The sequence below is a fragment of the Carcharhinus amblyrhynchos genome, chromosome 12 (assembly GCF_965287045.1).
Source record: "Carcharhinus amblyrhynchos chromosome 12, sCarAmb.v2.hapA, whole genome shotgun sequence".
NCBI lineage: Eukaryota > Metazoa > Chordata > Chondrichthyes > Carcharhiniformes > Carcharhinidae > Carcharhinus > Carcharhinus amblyrhynchos.
The window spans coordinates 86,479,091-86,505,267 of record NC_137335.1 but is presented as its reverse complement, the minus strand read 5'-3'; the positions used below and the strand labels follow the sequence as shown (position 1 = coordinate 86,505,267).

The following is a 26,177-nucleotide window of genomic DNA, read 5'->3' as shown; positions in this document are numbered from 1 at the left end:
TTACAGCGAAAGGTAAAACTAGCTGTATCATGCTGCTAATATGCAACAGCAACACGAGTTGTACTTAAGGCACAAAATGTTTTGCCCATCATTTGTTATGTCAACATCAGTGCCAGTGCGATGCCAGGTCCATAAACCGTCCAACTAAATGGCAGGTGTCTTCGGGACAAAGAGCTGACATTCTGATCTTCAGATCAGCCATGATCTTATTGAATGGCGGGGCCGGCTCGAAGGGCTAGATGGCCTACTCCTGCTCCTATTCCTTATGTTCTTAAGTTGAACCCAGGTCCCTGGCATGGTGAAGCAACAGTGCTAACCACTGTGCCACCATGCCGCCCATCTTCCTTACATTCCTCCTGTATGCCTTATTCAAAGCCTTGAATCTGGGTGTCCTATGATGGGATCCACCACCCCGCACCCCCCAACGCCCCCGCCCCCCCCACCTCCCCCCGCACACCTTTTCAGTCATGCTGAGGTCTATGTAGTTTTAGGAAGCATGAAAAATGTGCAGGCCTGCAGGTGAGAATGAAACAATGCAGTCCCAAGACCCCCCTCCCCAGCTTACTGCTGGCAAATGTCCAATTGTGGAAAACAAGCTCGACGAACTTAAAGCCAGATTCACTTTCCAAAGAAAGCCCATCAATGCCTTTACTTTCTCAGAAGACGAAGAAAATGTGGCATGTCAGCTCTTTGCCTCTTCACCTGCCATTTAGTTGGACGGTGTATGTACCTGGCATCGCACTGGCACTGATGTTGACATAACAAATGGTGGGTAAAACATCTTTGTGCCTTAAGTACAACTCGTGTTGCTGTTGCATATTAGTAGCATGATACAGCTAGTTTTACCTTTCACTGTAACTTTTTTAGATAATTTACCCTTCCTGGGTAATCTGGGGTGAAAAACAAAGAGCTGGACAAACGCAACTGGTCAGACAGAATCTGCAGGGAGAGAAAGTGGGCAAGAAATTCTGACACCCACATCCCTTCTAAAAATATTGGCAAAATTATCCCTCATTAATAAGGTATAGACTTGCTGAGAATTTAAAATGTGAATTTCGAGACAATCCCGAGGTGATTTGAGAGTTCCTTCTCCCTCCTTCTCTAGTTGCTCCTGTTTCTAATCACTCCCTGTAGTTCTTGCTGAGGTTACGTTTTCACAGTGACCGTTTAAAAAGAATTTCCTGCTCTGCATTTAACAACAGCTTTTACTGTGATTGGTTGAGTTGCATTATAAATAGTGGAGCATTTCCAGGAAGAGGCACCGACCCAGCTTCACACTACTGGGGACAGAACAAGACAGAATCCGAACAGCGGAAAGGTGAGAACTTCAACACTTGTCAGACAGATCAGGCAGTGAAAGAAAATATAAAGTGTTAAACAGCGAAAAGTCCCATTTAAATCCCTGGCACCGACAGGAGAGGGATCTCTGCCAGAGAGTGGGGTGGGGGCAGAGATGAAGGTCAGACACGAGGTGACGGTGGTGGGTAAGGATGTACTGCACCCTTGGGTGCTCCCGCAGCCTGTTCGGGAAAGGGAGACAGAGACAGAATCAGAGACAAGATGCAGTGTTGGAGGATTCGATTATTCCGCATCCAGTTAGGATTGTGAGTGAATGAGACCCGGGGGGGCGGGGGGTGGATGTTTTCTGTTAGCCGCCGCACAGGTCGGTAACCTGATGTTCTGAGTTGTTAAAACGCTACAGGGAGTAGGAGGGCAACAACTGTTCTCACCGTGAGAATAAATAATCTGGATACAGATAAACTAGAATTCCAGGACAGTTTGTGTAGTATTTGCTGAACTGCTCCCTGTGCCACTTTCAAAAGATTCCAGACTGAGGATAAATACACATAACAAAACATGGCTCACAATTTGATATTCGGAATCAGGATATTAATTCTTCAAACAATTTTCTATCAAGGGATTTTGTGAATATTGAGTAATTTCCATCGTAACAAAATGGGGTCGGGGAGGTATTTTTAAGCAGGATAGGGAGAATAGCGGGAGAGTGAGTAAACTAGAGACTGAATACATAGATTCATACAATCCTACAGTGCAGAAAGCCATTCGGCCCATCGAGTCTGCACCGTCCACAATCCAACCCAGGCCCTATCCCCATAACCTACTTATTAACCCGACTAACCCCCGACACCAAGGAGCAATCTAGCATGGTCAATGTACCTATTCGTGGAGCAGCAGGGTAGATAGCACAGTTAACACTGCTGCTTCACAGCGCCAGGGACCTGGGTTCGATTCCCTGCTTGGTCTGTGTGGAGACTGTGCGTTCTCCCCATGTCTTCATGGGTTTTGTCTGGGTGCTTCGGTTTCCTCCCACATTCTGAGAGACATGCTAGTTCGGTGCATTAGCCATGCTGAATTCTCCCTCAGTGTACCCAAACAGGCACTAGACTGTAGCCATTAGGGGAATTTCACAGTAACTTCATTGCAGTGTTAACGTAAGCCTCACTTGTGACTAATAAGTAAACTTTAACCTGCACATCTTTGGACTGTGGGATGAAACCAGAGCACCCAGAGGAAAGTCATGCAGACATGGGGAGAACGTGCAGACTCCACACGGACAGTGACCCAAGCAGGGAATTGAACCTGGGTCCCTGGCGCCGTAGGCAGCAATGCTAGCAACTGTACCACCGAGCCACCCCAGTTGTTCAGATTGATACAAAAAACACCCACACCAATTGGAGAGAACATTGAGATGTACCTGTGATAATATGAACTAAAGTTGGCCAAGTCTAACTGCAATAGTGAGAGAGAAATAATGAGACTCTGAGAAGGACTGATAAAGTGGAAATTATTAACATAATTAAGAATTGCTGTTAAGATCCTAATCAGTGAGTTACATATCTTCAAATTAATAAGTGTTTAGAGACCAGACTAGAAAAGACAGTAGGACTAGGGGGCACAGCCTCAAGATAAAGGGGGGGAGTTTTAAAACGGAGTTGAGGAGGAACTTCTTCACTCAAAGGGTGGTGAATCTCTGGAATTCTCTACCCATTGAAGTGGTGGAGGCTGCCTCGCTAAATATTTTCAAGAAGCGGGTTGATGGGTTTTTGATAAGAGAGGGGAATAAGGGTTATGGGGAGAGGGCCGGAAAGTGGAACTGAGCCACGACAGATCAGCCATGATCTTATTGAATGGCAGGGCAGGCTCGAAGGGCCAGATGGCCTACTCCTGCTCCTATTTCTTATGTTCTTATTTCTTATGTTCTTAAAATGAGGTGGGGTGACAGTCTATCTAAAACTCAAATCTTAGAACATGTAAGAGGGAAGACACAAGAAAAAAGAACAGGTTCAACATGGAATCATTTTGGACAGAATTAATAGATGAAAACTGAGGTCAACGATCATTGGGATAAACAATACACCCCCCAGGGCAGTGTGAAAGCCTTGATTGTGAATAGTGGGATGTATTAAGGAAGATGCCCTGTAACGAAGCAACTATAATATTTTGTATAATTTCCTGTGATATTTTAACAGCCTAATGTTACAAGTCAGGTCGTATACTCCAAGGTATTCTATGAAGCTCGCCTGAACTGTAATGTTTTATGTTGAATTTGGTGAGGATGAGCACGGGAGGTTTCACTTCAGGTCTGATTCAACTGACCCACGAGGAATTTTTATCAAAAACAAAGTTTAATTAAGAATATTGTTGACATGTATAGTAAGACAATTAGCAAGAACTTTTTAACAATTACAACCAAGAAACACAACATTACAACAATGTATAATTCTTTAGGAAATATCACTAAGCCAATATCCAAAACCCTCCAAATAAGCACAATACAGCACAGGTTAGTGCTCACTCACTAGAGGAATCCCGCCTTCTGGGCTCAATGCTGAAAATCCCTTCTGAAGAAACTCACAGGAGATTGTAGTTGAACCTGTTTCCCAAAACACAGCTTCTTAAACAGAAGAACAGAACGAGAGAGAATCTGTTTCCTAGCTTGCTGCTAAACTGCTTCCCAGAATGAAATTCCCCAAAATGAAACTGAAAGCCCAAACTAACATACCCCTATCACCTGACTGCCATGGCTTAGCTCCACACCAATGACATCACTCAAGCTGCAAGCTGCATGGCTTTAAAAAGAAACTTCTCTTAAAGACACACTCACATGACACTCGTAATGCCAATAGTTACAGCATGTATATTGTATTTCTCTGCAATGATCCTATAACTATTTCAGTTAACAGGATGGCACCAAACACAGAAATGGAATCTCCAATGCTTCTGATTGAGAACTCAGTAGAAGGGAGACTGTCTTTGTGCCAAAAGGCTGTGGAGGTGTTAAAGAGCATTGACCAGCCTTTGGTTGTTGTGGCGATTGTTGGAAAATACCGCACAGGAAAATCATTTCTGCTAAACCAACTTGCAGGAAAACAGAAAGGTAAGTGTGAGACTGTGGGAGAATTGACACCTCCTGCCCATTGTGGAGGCTGATGACTGATAGTATGAGCTGAGAACTGAAGGAATGTTGGGAAGTACAGATGGGGGTGGGTGGTCCTGCAGCAAATGGGAAGGAGCTTTTATGATGTTAGAATGTCCGATTCTGCACTCGGTCAGTGTGAACAATGACCTCTCCCTAAGAGCCCAGAATTTCCTCCTTGGCTCAGAATTTGGCCAATGTGGATGGACCGGAACTTTATGTGTTGCAGAGAAATATTGGGAGCCACAATGTGACTGTCTCCCTCTAGAAATGTTACCACTCAACCAAAGACTCAATGGGATCATGTGATACTTCAATAATGCATTTATTAACTCATCATGGCAAATATCTACTTTTGGTTTGTCTTCATTGAGTAAAAGATTTTGTTGAGGAATATCAATGTTTACAGGCAAGTGAAACTTTTGTTTTCAGATTAATCTGCAAGGTGTAATCTTTAAAAGGCTGTCAGTCCTTCACTTCTGCATGTGACAGCCTAGGCTCCCCGTATAAATACTGGCAGTGGTCTCAGGGACAACACCTTCTAACAAAAAGACCAGACTATTATTAACTGAGTCAAACTGTCAGGAATGTTACGCTAAATACCAGCTAGAAAATAATTCTCACACATCTTATAATTTATCCTAATTCACCAGGATTTCCTCTTGGAGGAACTGTACAGTCAGCGACCAAGGGAATCTGGCTATGGTGTCGCCCACATCCACGGATGACTGATCACTGCTTGGTGCTGTTGGACACTGAAGGTCTTGGAGATGTGGAAAAGGTAGAAATGTTTACTTTTCACAGTAATATGGAGAACAATATTTACACGTACACTGTTTTCTGAATAAATGCACATCTATTCAGTTGTCGCAATTCAGCAGTAAGAAGTTTCACAACACCAGGTTAAAGTCCAACCTATTTACTTGATAGTAAACCGATAGGTTTTTGGGGTTTGCCCCTTTGCAGGTGAGTGGAGAGTTCTGGTCTCAGACAGAGCATATAACAGCTCACACAGTTTACAGAATACTGATTAGAATGCGAGTCTTTACAGCTGATCTGGGCACGGGCATTCGGCCTCTGATCTTTGGGTAAGCGTTCTCCAAGGCAGCCTTCACGACACACGACAGCGCAGAGTCGCTGAGCAGAGACTGATAGCCAAGTTCTGCACACATGAGGACAGTCTCAACTGGGATCTTGGATTCATGTTGCACTATCTGTAACCCCCACGACTTGCCTGGGTTTGCAAAACCTCACTTACTGTACTGTCCGGAGACAATACACATCTCTTTAACCTATGCCTAATGCCCTTTCCACTCATGTTGTCTGCATCTTTAAGACTTGAATAGCATGTTAGCTGTGAAGACTCACATTCTAATCAGTATTCTGTAAACTGTGTGTGCTGTTATATGCTCTGTCTGAGACCAGAACTCTCCATTCACCTGATGAAGGGGCAAACCCCGAAAGCTTGTGGGTTTAGAACATAGAACATAGAACACTACAGCACAAACAGGCCCTTCAGCCCACAAGTTGTGCCGTTCACATCTATACTTACCAAGCCAGAGAACTATCTGTAACTTTCAATGCCATTAGATCCCATATACTCATCCAGAAGTCTTTTAAAAGACCCCAGCGAGTTCGCTTCTACCACCACCGACGGCAGCCGATTCCACTCACTCACCACCCTCTGAGTGAAAAACGTACCCCTAACATCTCCTCTGTACTTGCTTCCCAGCACCATAAACCTGTGTCCTCTCGTAGCGACCATTTCTGCCCTGGGAAATAGCCTCCGAGAATCCACCTATCTATTCCTTTCAACATTTTATAAACCTCTATCAGGCCTCTCAACCTTCGAAGAGATCTAGCTCCCTCAACCTGTCTTCATAAGGCATGCCTGCCAATCCAGGCAACATCCTTGTAAATCTCCTCTGCACCCTCTCAATAGCTTCCACATCCTTCCTGTAGTGAGGCGGCCAGAACTGTGCACAGTACTCCAAGTGGGGTCTGACTATCAAATAAATTGGTTGGACTTTAACCTGGTGTTGTGAGACTTCTTACTGTGTTTACCCCTGTCCAATGCCGGCATCTCCACAACAATTCAACAGTCGCAGGATAAGAGGCAATCATTGAGGGCTGAAGTGAGGGGAAATCACTTCACTCAGGGGGCTGTGAAGCTTTATCTTATCCCAGAGAGTTGTGGCTGTTCCGTGGTTGAACCCATTTAAGAACCCCCCCACCACCCCACCACCCCACCTTACCCCCCCCTTCCCCCCACCAACACACACACATACAGCCTATTGCAAATAAGACCGTATATTTCCAAAGGTGAGTAAATCCTGTCCCCAAGAATCTTCTCCAATAATTTCCCTCCCACGGACGTAAGGCTCACCAGCCTGTAATTTCCCGGATTATTCCTGTTGCCCTTCTTAATCAAAGGAACTAGATTGGCTAATCTCCAGTCCTCTGGGAACTCTACTGAAGAGGATAGAAAGATTTCCTACAAGGTCTCAGCAATTTCCTCCCTCACCTCAATCAGTATTCTGGGACAGATCCCATTAGATCCTGGGGAACTGTCTATCTAAATACTTTATAGAATACCCAACACCTCCTCTGTTTTTATATTGACATGCCCTGGAATATCAACATCCAATGAATGGAAAATACTTCTTATGATGACATTACTGTCCCCACGGCATGAGAGGTTCTGGTATCAGTGAAAGCCTTTCATATTTCTTCTCTCTTGTGGTGTCTGTAAATGTAAACGCTGGAACTGGGGTGAACAGACAGTCCTTGTGATGCAGATGCTGGGAAATCTGCCCAATATTTGGCCTGTTTGTTTCATACCCTCAGCCTGAGATCAGACACATTTTCACAGCTTGGGAGGAGACAGGGACATGCAATGGAACATCACCAAGACAAGTTTCAGCTCTGCCCAAACACAACCCTCGACCTCGTCTGCCCAGGAATTGGTGGGAAGGGTTTGAGAAATCAATCTTCATCATCTTCCTCCACTCTCATAATTACTGATCGTGAAACTGAAACTGAAATACAAACAGCAACCCATTTCACTCATTAATTTTCCATTTAAATATCAGGAATTCATCTCTGGGGTGCCTTATCTTCACTTTCAGAGTTTTATTTGAAACATTGGATTGTAATTGATTAAATAAACCATGATGATTAATATCAGTCACTGTTTATCTCTGTATTGTAGGGTGATGAAAGCAATGACAACAAACTTTTCACATTAGCCATTCTGCTGAGCAGTATGTTAGTGTACAACAGCAAGGGAACAATCGACCAACAGGCACTGCAGGACATCGAGTATCCTTCACATGAGATTCTCCATTCCCTTTATCAGAAAATAACAATTGATTGCATTTAACTCAAAATGACACTGTAAAACTCTGGAGCGGTTAACAATGAGGAGATCTTGTGATGCAGCTTACAGTGTCCCTGCCTCTGACCCTGTCTCTGGACAAATGTGAGGGAATGCATTTTGGAAGGTCTAATACAGATAGGAAATATACAGTAAATGGCAGAACCCTTAAGAGTATTGATAGGCAGAGGGATCTGGGTGTACAGGTACACAAGTAATTGAAAGTGGCAATGCAGGTGGAAGAGGTGGTCAAGAAGGCAAGCAACATCTTGCCTTCATCGCTCGGGCCATTGAGATTAAAAATTGGCAAATCATGTTGCAGTTTTATGGAACCTTAGTTTGGCTGCACTAGGAATATAGTGTTCAATCCAGGTCGCTACACAATCAGAGGGATGTAGAAGCTTTGGAGAGGGTACAGAAAAGCTTTACCAGTATGTTGCCTGGTATGGGAGGGTATTAGCTATGAGGAGAGGTTGGAGAAACTTGGTTTGTTCCTACTGGAATGACAGAAGTCCAGGGGCAACCTGATATAAGTCTACAAGATTACGAAGGGCATGGACAGAATGGATAGTCAGAAGCTTTTTCCCAGGGAGGAGTCAATTACGAGGGGACATGGGTTTAAGTTGTGAGGGACAAGGTCTAAAGGAGATATACAAAGCAAGTTTTTCACACGGAGGATGGTGGATGCCTGAAAAAAAGTTGAAGTTTATTTATTAGTCACAAGTAAGGCTTACATTAACACTGGAATGAAGTTATTATGAAATTCCCCTAGTCACCGCACTCCGACACCTATTCAGGTCAATGCACTTAATCAGCATGTCTTTCAGAATGTGGAAGGAAACCAAAGTCAAAAGGGAAGTGTGAAAATCAGTGTCAGAATTGAATTGTAATGTTACAACAAAATCTCAGTGAATCGTTAGAATGTTGCACAATTCAGAAAATAGATATTTACTTGTGAAACAAAGTTTCTTCATTACATTAACACTGCAATTAAGTTATTGTGAAAATCCCCTAGTCACCACATTCTGGCACCTGTTTGGGTACACTGAGGGAGAATTTAGCACGGTCGATGAACCTAATCAGCATGTCTTTTGGACTGTGGGAGGAAACCCACGCAGACACGGGGAGAATGTGCAGACTCCGCACAGACAGTGACCCAAGCTGGGAATTAAACCTGGGACCTTGGCGCTGTGAGGCAGCAGTGCTAACCATTGTGCCACTGTGCTGCCCCAGCACAATACATGACAGCAGAGGATTGATGTCAGTGTCTTGAGGTGGGAAGAGACAGAAACCAGTCCCTGTTTCTGATAAAGGTAAAGCTCGCGGTGCCTTTTCAGGTGAAGTAGCTGAGTCATGTTGCAGGAACACAAACAATGGTTACCCACAGGTAATTTGGAATTGCATTTTCTTATGAGGAGAGGTTGAGTAGGTTGGGCTTGTGCTCAGTGGAGTTGAGAATGAGTGTAGCCTTATTGAGAGTAACACAATGGGTCAGCACTGCTGTCTCACAGCGCCAGGAATCTGGGTTTGATTCCCAGCTTGGGTCACTGTCTGTGTAGAGCCTGCACCTTCTCTCCATGTCTGCGTGGATTTCCTCCGGATGCTCCAGTTTCCTTCCACATTCTGAAAGACATGCTGGTTTGGCACATTGGCCATGCTAACTTCCCCCTCAGAGTATCGGAATAGGCACCGGAGTGTGGCTACTAGGGGATTTTTATAGCATTGTTAATGTAAGCCTACTTGTGACACTAATACATAAACTTAAAACTTAGAAAAAGCTTGTTGGAAGCCTAGCAGACATTATCAATATTCGATAAGAAGGTGGACAATTGGTCCACAGAATATGTTGTGGAATTTGAAAAGAGTAAAGAAATTCACTTTAGGAATCCTAGAGACTCAATTTGTATTCAAATGATTTGATTGTGCACAAATCTCACATATGCATAGACTTTAGGTTTTGACAGGTGTTAAATATCAAGTTTCAGTTATTAAGCATTGTATCAATAGCCTCCACCTGTACGTATTTCAATTGATGCAATTGCACTCATAAAACCATCTTTCCATTGTTCCTATTTTCAATATTACTCTTTGTTACAGCATGAGATCTACATGTGCAATAACTGTGATCACCTAATTCTTAGTTACTCTGCTTAACAGTCGATCAGTTATGTGACACAACTGACCAACATCATTCGAACCAAGTCTGAAACAGAAAATAGCGAAGGAAAAGACTTCATGGAATATTTTCCTGGTTTTGTCTGGGTTGTGCGAGATTTTACTCTGGAGCTGAAAATTGACAAGAAAAGTATAACAGCAGATGAATATTTGGAGAATGCCCTTAAACTGAAACCTGGTAAGGAAGTGAAACAATTGATAAAACTCATGGGTAATCAAGTGGTATGCAAATTTAATAAATGATGTTAATCTTCATTGGGCATGTTGCACAATCCTATTGGGCAAAAGCAAGATTGAGAAACATCAGCAATGATTGGAGCCTCACATGATCCAGTTGACGTCATCATCAATGGGCTTCCTGAAGCAGGTTCTGGCTCTGATCTTCTTTCTTTACAATCCTGTCTGTTTCCTCTCTCAGTTTTCTGTACAATCCCACTCTTTTTGGGTTGTGCAGAAACATCTCCCTTTAGTTTTTTCACTTCCATTCATCCTTCTATCATCACTTCAACACCTGATCCCCAATCCCATGTGCAACCCAATTCCTTTGCCCTTTCTGATATCAACCAATATTGGGTCCTCTTGTTTCAGTGCTTTTCTTATCTATTTAGTTTACTTTCTCCGTGTATCTCCAAATGCACAACTCATTGGATGCCTGACCTTCTTAACGTCAGTGTGCAAATTTCAGCTTCATACTTTATCAGGTTCATTCAAACTCATCGCTGATCTTTTTTTCAATTTTGTGTTCAGTTGTCCAGCCAATATCCTCGTCCTTTATAATCCGTTTTAATCCTGCCTATTCTTCTCTTTAGCAAATCAGCCGTTTTCAATCAATACATTTTCCTGATATTTCTATTGTCTCACTTCATCTGAGCCCCATCCAAAGATGTGTGGGTTCGGTTGATTGGCCGTGCTAAATTAATTCTGGTTTCAAGAGAGTTATTAGGGTAAAAATAAGGGGTTACGGGCATAAGGCCTGGGTGGGATTATGGTTGGTGCAGACTCGATGGGCCGAATGCCTCCTTCTGCGCTGTAGGGATTCTATAATGAACTGTTCCTCTTTTGTTATAATTCTTTTGTTTACCAGTTTCCGAGATATCCTTTAGATTAGACTTTGATCTTGTTCACATTGATCTGTTTACATTAATTCACTGAATCTGAATGTTGAAAGTGTTGGCTCAATCCTTAGGCAAAACCTGTCGGGAGCCAGATGTGTCACAATGAAAATCAGGAACCTGTAACTTACCATCACTATTAAAGTAATAAACCAGATGAACTTCCCCTTGACAGTTAGAATTCTGCCCCATTGCATTTCCCATTCAGCACTGATCTGTATGAACAATAAGTGATCTTTATTTCTGTTACAGGTTCAGATGAGAAAGCCAAGAAGTTTAATTTGCCCAAACAGTGTATCAGATATTACTTTCGCTCCAGGAATTGCTTTGTGTTTGATTGCCCTGGAAATAAAAACGTTCTTCAGAACATAGAAACAGCCAAAGAGAGTGAGATGGAACAAGGTTTTGTTCAAGAGTGCAATAAATTCTGTGACTTCATTTACACAAAGGCAGAGGAGAAAACAGTTCCTAACTGTGGGAACAAGAAGGTGACTGGTGAAAGTAAGTCCTTTTGAATTCTGTGTACAGATTGGAAATACACAAACCAGCCTAAACCATCAAAGCTGCTCAATAAGTAAAAAATACAGACAGTTCAAAAGCAGGACAGAATATCCACCATACAATTTGTTTGGGTTGATTTTGAGATTTTGCTATTGGTTGGTGTACTTGAAGCAGTTTCCTGGCTCTGGTCTCAGTAACAATCACAAGCTTCAAGGAAATCATTGACACAATTTAAGGTGCATGAAAATATTGCCTGATTCATCTTTTGTTTTACGCCCTCAATTTCTCGAGCTCCACCTCCAGCAGCACCTTACCGTTAACAAATGGCCTCCTATTTCAGATACATCCACCTAAATCCTTTCAACTTCATGTAACTGATTCATTGACAAGTGATTGATATCAGAGTGAAGACAGTAATTGCAGAGGTGCAATCAAGGAGGAAATAGCGAGGCATCTTGAGGGGAATTGCTTGATAGAGCAGATGCAGCACGGTTTCATTAAGGGGAAGTCGTGTCTGACAAATTTATTGGAGTTCTATGAGGATGTGTCGAGGGCGGTGGGTAGAGGAGAGCCAGTGGATGTGGTCTTTCTTGATTTTCAGAAGGCGTTTGACAAGGTACCTCACAAGAGGTTATTGCAGAAGGTCAGGGGGCATGGAGTTGAGGGTAGGGTGTTAGCGTGGATCGAGGATTGGCTGTCAAATAGGAGGCAGAGAGTGGGGGTCAACGGGTGCTATTCGGATTGGCGGTTGGTGACGAGTGGAGTGCCCCAGGGGTTGGTGCTGGGGCCTCAGCTATTTACCATTTATATAGATGATCTGGAGGAGGGAACCGAGTGTATGGTGTCGAAATTTGCTGATGACACCAAGATTGGTGGAACGGCAAATTGCGCAGAGGGTGTGGAGAGTCTGCAGAAGGATCGAGATAGGCTGGGCGAATGGGCCAGGAACTGGCAAATGGAATTTAATATTGGCAAGTGCGAGGTAGTCCACTTTGGTAGGAATAATGGTAGGAAGGACTCTTACTTACGTGATGAAAAACGGCAGCAGGCGATGGTGCAGAGGGACCTGGGGGTCCTTGTGCACAAATTACAAAAACCCAGTCTGCAGGTGCAGCAGGTAGTCAGGAAGGCTAATGGGATGCTGGCCTTCATAGCGAGGGGGATTGAATATAAAAGTAGGGAGGTCTTGCTGCAGCTGTATAGGGCATTGGTGAGGCTGCAGCTGGAGTACTGTGTGCAGTTTTGGGCGCCGCACCTGCGCAAGGATATTTTGGCCTTGGAGGGAGTGCAGAGGAGGTTTACTAGGCTGACACCGGAGTTGAGGGGGTTGAGCTATGAGGAGAGGCTGAATAAACTAGGCTTGTACTCGTTAGAGTTTAGAAGAATGAGGGGAGATCTCATTGAGACGTATAAGATGATGAATGGGATGGATAGGATAGAGGTGGAGAGGCTCTTCCTGCTCAGAAAGGACAGTAGGACTAGGGGGCACAGCCTCAAGATAAAGTGGGGCGCGGTTTAGAACGGAGTTGAGGAGGAACTTCTTCACTCAAAGGGTGGTGAATCTCTGGAATTCTCTGCCCGTTGAAGTGGTGGAGGCTGCCTCGCTAAATATTTTTAAGATGCGGGTTGATAGGTTTTTGATAGGCAAGGGGATTAAGGGTTATGGGGAGAGGGCGGGAAAGTGGAACTGAGCCATGACAGATCAGCCATGATCTTATTGAATGGCGGGGCAGGCTCGAAGGGCTGGATGGCCTACTCCTGCTCTTATGTTCTTATGTGCTGGCCACAATCTTCCAGTATCGGGGTGGGGGTGGGGTGTTGGTGGGGCGGCGGGGTGGTGGTAGTGGGGGGAGGCAGGGGAGCACACAGTGGTTTGCACTGCTGCCTCACAGAGCCAGGGACAGAGGTTCGATTCTGGTCTCCGGTGACTGTCTGGACTTTGCACATTCTCCCTGTAACTGCATTAGGTTGTGTGGATTGGCCATGCTAAATTACCCCTTAGTGTCCAGAGATGTGCAGGTGAGGTGGATTGGCCATGGTAAATGCGTAGCGTTGCGGGGATAGGGTATGAGGGTGTGGGGGGTAATATTCTCTTTTAGCGAGTTGGTTCAGACCTGATGGGCTGATTGGCCTCATTCTGCATTGTCGGTGATCTATGGCAAAAGGGTGGTTCCAAAATACTGGATCACAGATGTTAGGATAAGCTCAGATCAGGGGAAAAGGTTAAATCTGGCAGTTGCAGTCAGTCAGTTTAGCCTCTGTGAGGTGAGAAATCTTTTCAAAATTATAATCTGGGAAAAAATTAACAGCCATTGAGGATAGGTGTGGGCTAGCAAAGAACAGATTTATTAAAGGCAAATCATGTTTGATTAATCCAGTTCAGCTTTCTGCTGGGAGCACAAAAGGTGGATGAGAGCACAGAGCAATGGGTTTTGTGTATTAATGACCAATGATCTGCTGTCCTTTAGGGAAGGAAGTCTGCTGTCCTTACCTGGTCTGGCCTACATGTGACTCCAGAGCCATAGCAATGTGGTTGACTCTGAAATGCCCCCAAAAGCAAATTGTGTGGAAGGTGTGGAAAGGCTGCAGAGATCTGGATAGGCTGAGTGAGTGGGCAAGGACCTGGCAGATGGAGTAAAATGTGAGCAAATGTGAGGCTATCCAGTTTGGTAGAAATAATAGTAGGAGGGATCATTATTTGAAGGGCGAACAGCAGCAGCATGCTATGGTGCAGAGGGACCTGGGGGTCCTTGTGCATCAGTCGCAAAAACCCAGTCTGCAGGTGCAGCAGGTGATCAAGAAGGCGAATGGAATGTTGGCCTTTATAGCGAGGGGGATAGAATATAAAAGTAGGGAGGTCTTGCTGCAACTGTACAGGGCACTGGTGAGGCCGCAGCTGGAGTACTGTGTGCAGTTTTGGTCGCCGCACTTGCGGAAGGATACATTGGCCTTGGAGGGAGTACAGAGAAGGTTCACGAGGCCGATACCGGAGATGAGGGGGTTAGCCCATGAGGAGAGATTGAGTAGACTGGGTCTGTACTCGTTGGAGATTAGAAGGCTGAGGGGGGATCTTTTAGAGACTTACAAGATAATGAAGGGGATAGATAGGGTAGAGGTAGAGAGATTCTTCCTGCTTAGAAAGGATAGCAGAACGAGAGGGTACAGCCTCAAAATAAAGTGGGGGGTGTGGGGTGCAGTTTAGATCGGAGTTGAGGAGGAACTTCTTCACTCAAAGGGTGGTGAATCTCTGGAATTCTCTGCCCGTTGAAGTAGTGGAGGCTGCCTCGCTGAATATATTTAAGTCACGGGTAGATAGGTTTCTGATAGACAGGGGAATTAAGGGTTATGGGGAGAAAGTGGGGAAGTGGAACTGATCCACTTCAGATCAGCCATGATCTTATTGAATAGTGGGGCGGGCTCGAAGGGCTAGATGGCCTACTCCTGCTCCTATTTCTTATGTTCTTATGTTCTTAAATGGCCCAGCAAGACACTCAGTTCAAGGGCAATTAGGAATGGGCAATAAATGCTCTCCCAGACAGTAACGCCCACACGCCATCAATGAATAACAAAAGTAAAAGGGAAATGTGCCCATGTCAGATGGTTTGTTGCTTTGGCAAGGACCTCTTGTTAACAGAATCGAAATCTGTGTGATAAAAGAAGCAGTATGGAGACAAAATTGGCCAATGGATAGAAAATGGAAACTGTGAATGACTATTTTTTTCAGACAGGAGGGAGGTGGGATTACCCAAATTCAGTTCCTGAGCCCCAGTTGTCTCTGATGTTGATCACTTAGACTTGGGTATGCAGAGCAAAATTTAAAATTTGAAGATAGAGCGAAATTTGGAAGTGTTGTTTATGATTAAACAATGAGGAATTCAGTTATAGACCTCAGGAGGCTTTGGTCAGAATGATGAAATGGATAATCCATGGCAGATGAAATCTAACACAGAAAAACGTGATAAAGCTCTGGTAGGAAAAATGTGGAGAACCAAACGGGACAATTGGCACGTTAACAGCCTTCTGAATTTGTTCTGTCACATTCAAAAATGTGTTTATATTAACCCTGAAGCCTCTCTGTTCCAGAACTGCCTTTAAAATTGTACCAGCTCAGCTTCCCTTCCTACAACATGTATCACTCAACACTTCTCTGGACTAATTTTCATTTTTATTCATTTGTGGGACATGGTTATCGCTGCCTGGCCAGCATTTATTGCCCATCCCTCGTTGCCTTTGGAGGACAGTTGAGAGTCAACCACATTGCTGTGGCTCTGGAGGCCAGAGCCAGACCAGCTAAGGACAACAGATTTCCTTCCCTAAAGGACATGAGTGAATCAGATGGGCTTTTCTGACACTTGACAACGGTTTCATGGTCATCAGTAGATTCTTAATTCCAGGTATTTTTTATGGAATTCAAATTCCACCATCTGCCGTGGTGGGATTCGAACCCGGGTTCCCAAAGTATCAGCTGAATTTTTGGATTGACAGTCTATCGATAATACCACTCGGCCTTTTCCTCCCCTTTGCCACATGTCTGCCAATTTCATCAGTCTGTTTACATCCTCCTGAACTCTTTATTGTATTTCTGAGTTGTGAAGAAAGGCCATCAACAGAAAATGTCACCCTGATGTTTCTACCCCAACATATCTCCCTGAAGATGCTGAGTGTTTCCAGCATTTACTGTTTGTAATTTAGATTTTCAGCATCTGAAAAACATTGTTTTTAATTTTAATTTCTCAATGTGATATTTTTATTGGTTTCTCTAGTGTTTGCACATCTTGTGACGATGTATGTTGACATAATTGGCAGCGGAAAGCTTGCCGTTCTTGACAAAGTTGTGGAGAATTTGGCTGAAGCAGAGAATGAGAAAGCGGTGAATGAAGCTAAGAAACACTATGAAGTGAATATGAATCAGATGGTGGTTCTCCCAACAGAAACTGCTACGGAACTGAATAACATTCATGAAAAGTGTCAAAAAGATGCATTTGACATTTTCCTGAAACGTGCTTTAGGGAGCAGTGAGAAATACAAAGACAGACTGGAGGTTAGTATCAGCTGAACAAATGTAACACATCAACTTTACTGTCAACTTTTCTTTCTATAATAATGACCAGAATTGCACACAGTATTCCAGGTGTGACCTTACTAATGTCTTGTACAACTTCAACAAGACATACCAATGTATTTAAGAGAGAGATGATGCAAAAAGTATTTTTGGAGGGTTGTGGGTCTTGGAACTCTCTTCCTAGAACGGTGGTGGGAGCAGAGTCTTTGAATATTTCTGAGGTGAAGTGGATAGGTTCTTGGTAAATGAAAGGGCGATAGGATATCAGCAGTGGCAGGATACAGATTTTGAGATTAACATTAGATCGGTCACGATCTTATTCAATGGCCAAGCAGACTTAATGGGCTGAATGGCCTCATCCTGGCCCACATTTGCATGTTTGTAGCCTAATTAACTTCTCTTTACATTCACAGGCTGATATTAAGAAAATCTTTGAAGATTATAGTAAAAGAAATGAAGAGAAATCTAAGGAAAAATGCAAAGATTTATTGAAGGAACTATTCAAGGAAATAGACACAAAAATAACAAGTAACAGCTATGAAAAGGCCGGAGGATACACTGAGTATCTGAAAGATCGAAAAGATGCTGTGGAAAGTTATCATTCAAACTCACAAAAAGGAGTTAAGGTAATTGTTAAAAAGAATTTTCAGAAAATCAAAATGATTGTTCTTAATAATATGATGCAGTGTTTGTCTGTTAGGACTTTTTAGACTGATCATCTTAAATAATGTACCTGATGTGGGTTTATTTGGTGGGACTCTGATGCCTGAAACAAGAGGAATCAAGTGGACAAGTTCATTCTTCAACACCATTTTCACCTGGGACAGACATGAGTGATAGAAATCTTTTTTTTTGTGTGGTGAGAAATGCATGATAAATTTGTAAAAGCCTTGGCCTGCAAATTCTTTTGGAGTTGCAGTTGAGTTGGATTACCACTCCACTCTTAGTTCCATTCTGGAAAGTGAATACGCTCCTATCTTGCCAGAACTTCCAGCTCAGGGCCAGGTGAGGTCACTCTAGTGCAGAGGGCTCCTTGAGCCCTACGCTCAAGTCCAGTCGAGTCGAAGGTAAGGAAGCCACGCCCTGATTTTTACAGCAGTGGCTGCCATAAAGCAAGCAGGTTTAATGTTTTAAATTCAGTGGGCAGGGATCTGGGGGTGAGATTTGGGGTAGTCTGGGGTTAGCACTGCTCTTTTGGAAGGGCGTGAAGGCACAGCCTTTTTGAAGTCATGTTAAGATTTTTTATCTGTTTACTCAATAGGCGACAGAAATTCTTAAAGAGTTTCTAGCTCAGAGAATGACTGAATCGGAGTGCATTCGACAGGTGGATCAGGGACTCACAGAGCAACAAAGGAGAATGGAAGGCAAGTAATTTTCTCCAAGCATGTTAATTCACCTGGCCGGGAATTTCCTTTGAGCTGTTCTCACTCTGGTTCCATAACTTTACCAGGCGTTTTTCAAACTTAATCCCTGTGACATGTGTACATATCACACTGCTATTGGCTCCTAATCCAGTTGACATAAATTCTAATAAACACTGAGAAGAAAACTTCATATCCAGCGGTGTATCCCCATAACTACTATTACACTGGTAGAATATGCAGCATTAAGTATCCTGCTGGATCAAGTCCCCGTTTTAGTGTCAGCATTCAGAAAATATAGAGTTCAAACCCCAGTCCAGCCTATCCCAGAACCCTTGCATTAAATTCTGGATTGGTATCCAGTGCAATGTGATTGGTGTTGTTTGTGGATCTTTTTCTGATGTTCCATCTTTTAGTGTATTTACTAATTTGTTCCCTTCAAGTAGCCAGACAGAGCCATAGATTATTTCACAATAGTGATTCATTCTATAGCAATAGAATCCTGGAAGATCATCTGTGACTCGTTAGAGTACAGAACTGAGGAACACACAAGCAGATTACAAGTTATTAACATGTACCAATCTAGGTATAGGAGTTATCTCTATCCCATTACAACTATTGATTTAGATTACATCATGCATAAGTTACAAATGTTAAACACCAATCGCTACCATCGAACACTGGCTTAATTATAATATCCAATCAGCATGAAGATTTAGTCATGTTAGCTTCCCTAATTCATCATTGTTACAAGTTATCATTGATGTCCCAGCTTGTGTTTGTGTTTATGGAAAGCAATAACTTCCCAGATGTCTGACTTAATCAATTCTCTCAGACTAAAACCCATCTGGTTCAGTAATGTCCTTAAGGGAAGGGCAACTAATGATGGGCAATAATTGTTGACCAGACAGTGATGCCCATGTTTCACGATTGAATAAAAACTAAGGGCCTTGATGCTCATTTGGTCAACTTTAATAAAGACCTCTGGTTTCTTTCTTAGCAGCTTCTGTGAATTTTAAGCTTATGTGATTATTAACCCTTTCATGTGTGTAAGAACTAAAAAAACATACAGGTAAGATCATAGCTGTTTAGAACAAAGAACAAAGAACAACACAGCACGGGAAACAGGCCCTTCGGCCCAATGAGCCCGCGCTGCCGTCCCACTGTCTCAGTGACCTATTCATGATTTTAGTCTATACCTAACGTGCAAGGATCAGGGAGGTCCAATTTAGGGACAATTTAGTACCCAATCAATCAGCCTAAAAGCACATCTTTGGGGGGATGTTGTATGTTTTATATTAAGTAGGTCTCCTGAAGAGGTTCTTAGTCCTGTATTGCTAAACATAAGTGTTCATTGGTATCAAACAACTAAGTACAAATAAACTGTTATGAGCTAACTCCATGCTTATGTCTGGACAGGCCTCTGTCTGGTCCACAACTCTCTCTAGTCTCAAGTCCTGTAACCCTTTACAAGTCACTGTAGGCGACGCTGTACCCAGTCCCACATTAACCCTTGCTATGCCGGATACCCATATACTACACCTCCCCTAAATTTCTAATGAATGTATTTACATTTTAATTGAGCTTCCCTTCTGCTTCCTCTCAAGTCTCTGAGTTTACAGATTGAGACAGTCAGGAGGTTTGATGAATCTCCCAGATCTCATTCTGGTCACAGTCGGAGGAGTGCATGATGACTTTTCTCCATTGATTGGGGAAAATTCTGTTTACTTGGGGGTTCTGTTTTCTGTTTGTCTTTCTGGTACTTGGTCATTTTCTTCTGATAGGTTCAAGTAGATAGCAGGAGGTTTACCTCAGGGATGAGGAAGAGGCTTCTTCTCTTCATCCTGATCGTAACACTCGGTGAATGGATGACGTGTGACCTTGGCTGACTATTCCCCGTCCAGACAAAGAGGCCTCTCTTTCACTGTCCCTGATTCATACACTGTCCCCTTTCTGTAACTCGGGCAGGTTTCTGGTATGGTACCTGTAATAACTTGGCAATACATTGCAATGTGTTTGGAAGCCTACTGCTCTTTGTAGGTCTGCTCTCAGTCCTGAATATTTTGGTTGTTAATGACTGCCAATCTTGAAGTTGGTTTCTTTGAGAGGAAGTGAACTGAGTTCTCTGCCAATCTGCAGTGCTGTGGGGCTAGCCCACATTGCAATGCGATGGATGTGTGAGTTATTGGATGTGCTGTTGGTAAGGTGTCATTTTCTTCACAGGAGAGTTTTAAGAGTGCAGGTGTCTCCTTCTGTCTTATCATTTGATAGTGGGTATCTTGGGGAGCTGGTATGCTGTTGAAAGCTGTAAGTGTTGGAAAATTGGACAAAGTATTTGCAAACTGTGGGATGTTATCAGATACCACCTGGGCCAGGAGGGTATGGCTCACAAACGTTGAAACCTCTTAACTGAACTGTTCCACACCAATTTAATTCAATTCAGGGCTAATTAGATGTTCCACGCAATGTCCACTTAAAATATGTGATGTCACTGAATTAAACCTATAGATTTCCCCATGACAACGGCACCTCAGTGGGTTCTGTCTTTCACACACATACCCATGATAATGAATGAGGTGTAACTTTGGAATTGTACCTAGTGCAGGAGTTCAGGATTACACAGTACACCAGGGTTTTGAGCTTGTACAGAGTGATATAAATGAGCTCATATAATGCTGCAGGAGTTCCAAATTGTTGCATATCCTCCTATTGAATGATGGGACAGAATCGAGGGGCTGAACGGCCGACGGCCAACTCCCATTCCTATTTCCTATGGTCTTAAAAAATACATCCTTGACCAAGCTTTTGTCATGTTTTCTAATATCTCGTCGTATGAGTCAATGTCAAAATTTATTTAATAATGTCACTGTGCATTAGCGCTTTGGGATGTTTGAAAAAGCTAAAGGTGTTATATAAATAAAAATAATTGTTGTTCTTACTGATTTGCCTAAAAGTCATAAATAAAAAGGTAAATTGTGGATAGCCAAGAGGATAGAAGAAACTGTCAGGGAAATTGAAATTTCAGAGAGGGAAAAGGCATGGATAATTAGTGTGGCAAGAGACCCGGTCTAAAACTAAAACAGGCAAAAGTTCGAGAGGAATTAGGACAGGGTTTATGGAGACGAGCATGTGGGAGGCTGGTCAGGAGGCTGCTGGGGTAGATAAGAGGGTATAAAGATGAAGTAGCAATGCACAGGTGGAGAGAAATTAATATGGTGAAGTGGTAGGAGCTAGACTAACGCGGTGAGTGGTGAGATTGAGGAGTTGGAGGCTGGTCTTGGGAAGGGGGTGAGGAACATGGCCAGCATTCTAACCTTTGTGACTCCAGTCCTACACACTTAATAACAGCCTTTTGAAGCGACTTCACAAACCAATACACTCAGTTGTGTTAAACCACTGCAAATTAGATGATGATTAATTACAATTAGGGCATGCGTTACAATCCTAATCCATCATCTGAATCATGTCACAGGTCACAGAATAATAGAGCCATAGAGGTTTACAGCATGGAAACAGGCTATTCGGCCCAACTTGTCCATGCTGCCCTTTTTTCTTAAACCCCAATTGCCCATATCCCTCTACACCCATCTTACCCATGGAACTGTCTAGAACATAGAACACTACAGCACAAACAGGCCCTTCGGCCCACAAGTTGTGCCGATCACATCTATACCTACCAAGCCGTAGATCTATCTGTAACTCCCAATGCCATTAGATCCCATATACTCATCCAGAAGTCTTTTAAAAAACCCCAGCGAGTTCGCCTCGACCACCACCGACGGCAGCCGATTCCACTCACTCACCACCCTCTGAGTGAAAAACTTACCCCTAATATCTCCTCTGTACTTGCTTCCCAGCACCTTTAACCTGTGTTCTCTCATAGCAACCATTTCAGCCCTGGGAAATAGCCTCCGAGAATCCACCCTATCTATTCCTCTCAACACTTTATAAACCTCTATCAGGTCGCCTCTCAATCTTCTTCTCTCCAGGGAGAAGTGATCCAGATCCCTCAACCTATCTTCATAAGGCATCCCTCCCAATCCAGGCAACATCCTTGTAAATCTCCTCGGCACCCTCTCAATAGCTTCCACATTCTTCCTGTAGTGAGGCGACCAGAACTGCGCACAGTACTCCAAGTGGGGTCTGACAAGGGTCTTATAAAGTTGCAGCATTACCTCCCAACTCCTAAACTCAATCATAGAACATAGAACATTACAGCGCAGAACAGGCCCTTCGGCCCACGATGTTGTGCCGACCAATTATAAAAGAAATGACCCTCTAACCTAAACCAATCCCTTTCCATCCATAAACCTATCCACAGATCTCTTAAACGCCCCCAAACTAGGCGCATCTACAACTGCAGCAGGCAGGGCATTCCAATCCCTCACCACCCTCTGGGTAAAGAACCTACCTCTGACATCCATCCTATAACTACCATCCCTTAATTTAAAGCTATGCCCCCTCGTGCTAGCTTTCTCCATCCAAGGAAAAAGGCTATCACTGTCCACCCTATCTAAACCTCTAATCATCTTATATGTTTCAATAAGGTCCCCTCTTAGCCGCCTTCTTTCTAACGAAAACAACCCCAAATCCCTCAGCCTCTCCTCATAGGACCTCCCCTCCATACCAGGCAACATCCTGGTAAACCTCCTCTGCACCTTCTCCAATGCCTCCACATCCTTCCTATAATGTGGGGACCAGAACTGCACACAGTACTCCAAGTGCGGACGCACCAGAGTTTTGTACAGTTGCAACATGATGTTGTGGCTCCTAAATTCAATCCCCCTACCAATAAACGCCAAGACACCGTATGCCTTCCTAACTACCTTATCTACTTGATTCCCAACTTTCAGGGATCTATGTACACATACACCAAGATCCCTCTGTTCATCAACACTATTCAGAGTCTGACCGTTAGCCCTATACTCTACACATCTGTTATTCCTGCCAAAGTGAATTACCTCACACTTTTCCGCATTAAATTCCATCCGCCACCTCTCGGCCCAGCTCTGCAACTTGTCCAAGTCTCCCTGCAAACTATGACACCCCTCTTCACAATCTACCACTCCTCCGACTTTGGTGTCATCAGCAAATTTACTGATCTACCCAACTATACCCTCATCCAGATCATTTATAAAAATTACAAACAGCAGTGACCCCAAAACAGATCCCTGAGGCACACCACTTGTAACCGAACTCCATGACAAATACTTTCTATCAACCACCACCCTCTGTGTCCTATCTGCTAGCCAATTCCTGATCCAATTAGCTAAATCACCCCCAATCCCATACATCTGCATTTTCTGCAGAAGCCTTCCATGGTGCACCTTATCAAACGCCTTACTAAAGTCCATATATACCACGTCAACTGCTTTACCCCCATCCACCTCTTCGGTCACTTTCTCAAAAAACTCAATAAGGTTAGTAAGGCACGACCTACCCTTCACAAAACCGTGCTGACTATCTCCAATCAATACATTACTCTCTAAATAACTATAAATCCTATCCCTAATAATTTTTTCTAAAACTTTGCCCACAACAGAAGTAAGACTCACCGGTCTATAATTCCCGGGGAAGTCTCTGCTCCCCTTCTTAAACAATGGGACAAAATTCGCTATCCTCCAGTCTTCTGGCACTATACCTGTGACCAACGACGACCTGAAGATCAGAGCCAGAGGCTCTGCAATCGCCTCTATTGCCTCCCAGAGAATCCTAGGGTAAATCCCGTCCGGCCCAGGGGACTTATCTATTTTCAAACCCTCAAGAATATCAAGCACATCCTCCTTATCAACTGCAATTAATCCCTCAATTAATGAAGGCCAGTACACCATACGTCTTCTTGACCACATACTCCACCTGCGAGGCCGATTTAAGAGTCCTATGGACCCGGACCCCAAGACCCTTCTGCTCTTCAACACAGCTAAGACTCCTACCCTTGATATTGTACTCCTTCATTCCATTGGACTTGCCAAAATGGACCACTATATGCTTTTTAAAAGACAAAATTGTATCCACCTGCAATACTACCCTGGCACCTTGTTCCAAACACTCACCACCCTCTGCGTGGAAAAAATTGCCCCTCTGGACACTTTTGTGTCTCTCCCCCTTCACCTTAAACCTATTCCCTCGAGTTTGAGACTCCCTTACCTTTGGGATAAGGTAGTGACTATCTAGCTGATCTGTGCTCCTCATTATTTTATAGACCACTATAAGATCACCCCTCAGCCTTCTACACTGCAGAGAAAAATGTCCCAGTCTATCCAGCCTCTCCTTATAACTCAAACCATTAAGTCCCGGTAGCTTCCTAGTAAATCTATTCTGCACTCTTTTTACTTTAATAATATCCTTTCTTTAGTAAGGTGACCAGAACTGTTCACAATATTCCAAGTGCGGCCATACCAAAGTCTTAAGTTCACCTTCATATGTAACTGGGTAGAAGCGTTGTGACATCACTGTGTCGCATATTTAATAAGTTGTGATGAACTTCTCCAATGTTGTTAAAAATCCTCAAGGATTAATCTTTGTAATTTTTACAGCTGAGAAAGAAAAACAGGCCCAGCAGGAGCTGCAAAAAGCTGCAAGTGATCAACAATTACAAATGTTCAATGAGATGATGGAATCGATGGCACGGATCAATGAAGAAAATATGAACAAGATGATGAACAGGATGAGGGAGGAGAGGGAAGCAGCAAGGGAAGAAATAAAGAGACTTAATGAAAAAAGACTTGAAGAGACGGCACGAATGAAAAGGGAAAGTGGTTCTTCATGTATCATACAGTGAAGAACATTAATATGGTGAGGAGGTATGAGTTAGACTAACATGGTGAGTGATGAGGTATTTCAGTTAAAATGGAGAATAATTATTCAAGTAACCACGGTGAATCTGTTTTTCATACTAGCAGCACAATCTTCAGTGGATTTGTAATGAAACTATGATTTGTGTCACACACACGTCTGCTGTAATTTTATACAATACTGTTACTTGCTCTGCTGTCAATTATTTTCAATCAATAAAGCCTGTAACTGAGACGTGTGCCAGTGTTTGAGAGTTGAGGCTGCACACAGACAAATTCTTTTCTTCTCCCGTGGGCTGTGGGTGTCACTGGCAAGGCCAGCATTTGTTGCTCCTCCCTAATTGTCCCTGAACTGACCATTTCAGAGGTGCTGTTCAAGGCAGCTACATCACTGTGGCTCTGGAGTCACGTATACAAGGGACAAAACAAAAGACAAAGAAAAGTACAACAAAGGAACAGGCCCTTCGGCCCTCCAAGCCTACGGCGATCATGATGCCCAAACTAAACTAAAAGCGTATGCACTTGCTGAGTCCACATCCTTCCATTCCCATCCTATTCACGTGTTCGTCTAGTTGTCCCTCAAATGCCACAATTGTACCTGCTCCCACCACCTCCCCGGGCAGCGCATTCCAGATACTGACCACCCTCTGTGTAAAAAAACATGCCTCGCACATCTCCTCTAAACTTGTCTCCACGCACTTTAAACCTATGTCCCCTGGTACTTGACTGTTCTACCCTAGGAAAGACCATCTGACGATCCACTCTGTCCATGCCACTCATAATCTTGTAAACCTCTGACAGGTCACCCCTTAGCCACCGACGTTCCAGTGAGAACAAACCGAGTTTATCCAACATCTCCTCATAGCCAATACCCTCCAGATCAGGCAACATCCTGGTAAACCTCTTCTGTACCCTTTTCAAAGCATCCACATCCTTCTGGTAGTGTGGTGACCAGAATTGTGCACAATATTCCAAATGAGGCCCAACTAAAGTTCTGTACAGATGTAGCATGACCTACCAAATTTTATACTCAATGCCCCAACCGATGAAAGCAAGCATGCCACATGCTTTCTTGACTCCTTATCCAGCTGTGTTGCCACTTTCAGTGATCGGTGGACATGTACACTCAGATCTCTCTGCTTGTCAATACTTCGAAGGGTTCTAGCATTTACTGTATAATTCCTACATGCATTGGACCTTTCAAGATGCATTCCCTCACACTTGTCTGGATTAAACTCCATCTGCCATTTCTCTGCCCAAGTCTCCAACTGGTCGATATCTTGCTCTGACAATCCTCTTCACCGTGCGCAACTCCACCAATCTGTGATGTCATTTGCAAACTTACTAATCAGAGCAGC

At 43.5% G+C, this 26,177-nt stretch overlaps 1 protein-coding gene across 1 annotated transcript; it reads left to right on the top strand.

Annotated features, from left to right (window-relative positions):
- Positions 1 to 1,290: 1,290 nt before the first annotated feature.
- On the top strand, positions 1,291 to 24,806 carry LOC145350483 (guanylate-binding protein 1-like). Its single transcript, XM_080199683.1, has 10 exons — positions 1,291 to 1,318; positions 4,199 to 4,399; positions 5,092 to 5,219; positions 7,650 to 7,759; positions 9,980 to 10,167; positions 11,354 to 11,602; positions 16,366 to 16,643; positions 17,078 to 17,290; positions 17,926 to 18,028; positions 24,562 to 24,806. The coding sequence occupies exons 2-10, from the start codon at positions 4,207 to 4,209 to the stop codon at positions 24,804 to 24,806; spliced, it is 1,707 nt and encodes a 568-aa protein (XP_080055809.1). The 5' UTR covers positions 1,291 to 1,318; positions 4,199 to 4,206.
- The last annotated feature ends 1,371 nt before the right edge of the window (positions 24,807 to 26,177 follow it).

What these genes read in the sequence shown, in the direction of transcription:
- LOC145350483 (XM_080199683.1), top strand. Translation starts at nt 4,207, where the DNA reads ATGGCACCAAACACAGAAATGGAATCTCCAATGCTTCTGATTGAGAAC. An exon ending in CAGGCACTGCAGGACATCGA is followed by an intron (nt 7,760 to 9,979) that starts GTATCCTTCACA and finishes ACAGTCGATCAG; the next exon opens with TTATGTGACACAACTGACCA. An exon ending in ACTCACAAAAAGGAGTTAAG is followed by an intron (nt 17,291 to 17,925) that starts GTAATTGTTAAA and finishes TTTACTCAATAG; the next exon opens with GCGACAGAAATTCTTAAAGA.